This window comes from Frankliniella occidentalis, unplaced genomic scaffold, assembly GCF_000697945.3.
Source record: "Frankliniella occidentalis isolate FOCC.00 unplaced genomic scaffold, Focc_3.1 Scaffold125, whole genome shotgun sequence".
Taxonomy (NCBI): Eukaryota; Metazoa; Arthropoda; class Insecta; order Thysanoptera; family Thripidae; genus Frankliniella; species Frankliniella occidentalis.
In genome coordinates, this window is record NW_026267252.1 from 310,656 (window position 1) to 312,086 (window position 1,431).

Sequence of the window (1,431 nt, forward strand, 5' to 3'; positions counted from 1 at the left end):
GGGGGTGGGAGGGTGCTCGTCGGTCAGACTGCTACTGAGGCAATCAAAGTTTTACATCTATCAGCCGTCCGGGCCCGACCGGACCAGCCTCCCGGTCTCCGGCCTCCCACTGCACCGGCCGCCCGGCTGGGTAGGCATCGCGCCCGCAGCCGTGCGCGTGCCCCCGGGGAGCGGCCTACCCGCCAGCCGCCAGGCGCTCTCAGCGCGTGGCTTGGGATTGAAAAGTCCGGGCTTTTTCCAGAAAATTTGGAAACTTTTTCAGAAAAACAATGAGTTTAAAAAACAAATCCTTGCAATATTTCCCAAAACTACAACTGCGCGGGCCCCGGCGAGCAGACTCACCTGAGCGTAGCGGTCCACGACGCCCTCGCCCAGGTTGAGGTCCGTTCCCGCCGTACAGTTGCCGCCCAGCAGGTGCTGCGACTCGACGATGCGCAGGAACCTGGTGACGATGTCCACCTCGCCGGGGTCGGGTGCGCCTGGTCCGGGCACCGACCACAGGGACGACCCGGTGTCGTCCGCGGCGTCGTCGTCGAGCAGGGTCCGGTTGCCGGCGGGCGCGGTGACACCGGGCTGCCGCCCCTTGCTGTTGATCATGGCCTCCTCGATCTCCTCCAGGTGTCCGTGGACCCGGGCGCGCGTCGTGTGCGGCTGCGCGTCGTCGGCATCGTCGGCGTCCTCGAAGAGGAGCGGGGTCGGCGTCGGCGTGGCGCTGCTCCGCGTCGTGCGCAGGTGGCGCCCGGCCGCGTCCACCACGGCGTCCTCAGCGGCGCCGTGCGCCCGCAGCGGCTGCTGGCGGCTGTGCCGCGAGTGTCGGTGGCCCTGGCGGTGGCGCGGACCCCGACCGCCGGCCGCGGCCGCGAGCGAGCCGACCGAGAGCGCCACCGCGGCGGCGGCGAGCAGCAGCGGCAGTCGCAGCAGCATGGCGGCCTGCGGCGAGGCCTGCGGCGAGGCCTGCGGTGACGCTGTCCGGGGGCTTACCGGGCCGCGGTCCCGCCGCGCGCCGCCATCCCCCCGGTGTAGGGCCCGGGCATCCGCGGCGGCTCCGGCCTGCAGAAACAAAGGATTATTTATTCGACAAGCAGGGAGTAAGCACGCGCATCTTGCTGGAAATCGTTCTTCTAGTTATTCTGAAGGGGGTGCGGCAGGCAAATTCAAGTTTCACTTGTGGAGCCGCTGGAGCTGTGGTAGTAAGTGAGGGAGGAGGCGGGCGCCGCTCGCTCGTCCCAGTCAAAGCCTAACCTTCTCTCCCCCCCCCCTTCCCCCTCTCCGACACACGCACACCACCGCATCCGCGCCAACTCCGTCGCTCGGTATTCTCGCTCTACACATGGGGCGTGACGAAGCCGCGTCGCCGTGTGAAAGCGCAGGGGGCAAAGAAGGGGGCCGGGGGCGGGGGGATCATCTTGACAGGCACCTCCGCGGTACGGG

At 68.5% G+C, this 1,431-nt stretch overlaps 1 protein-coding gene across 3 annotated transcripts in view; it reads right to left on the bottom strand.

Annotated features, from left to right (window-relative positions):
- Window positions 1-1,431, bottom strand: part of LOC113202891 (probable G-protein coupled receptor 158) — a 127,800-nt gene that overhangs the window by 115,659 nt on the left and 10,710 nt on the right. For all 3 annotated transcript variants that reach the window (XM_052270478.1, XM_052270479.1, XM_052270477.1), the window contains exon 2: window positions 343-1,050. In XM_052270478.1, coding sequence (XP_052126438.1) covers window positions 343-924 — 582 coding nt within the window. In that variant the 5' untranslated portion in view covers window positions 925-1,050. The remainder of the gene's footprint in view (window positions 1-342; window positions 1,051-1,431) is intronic.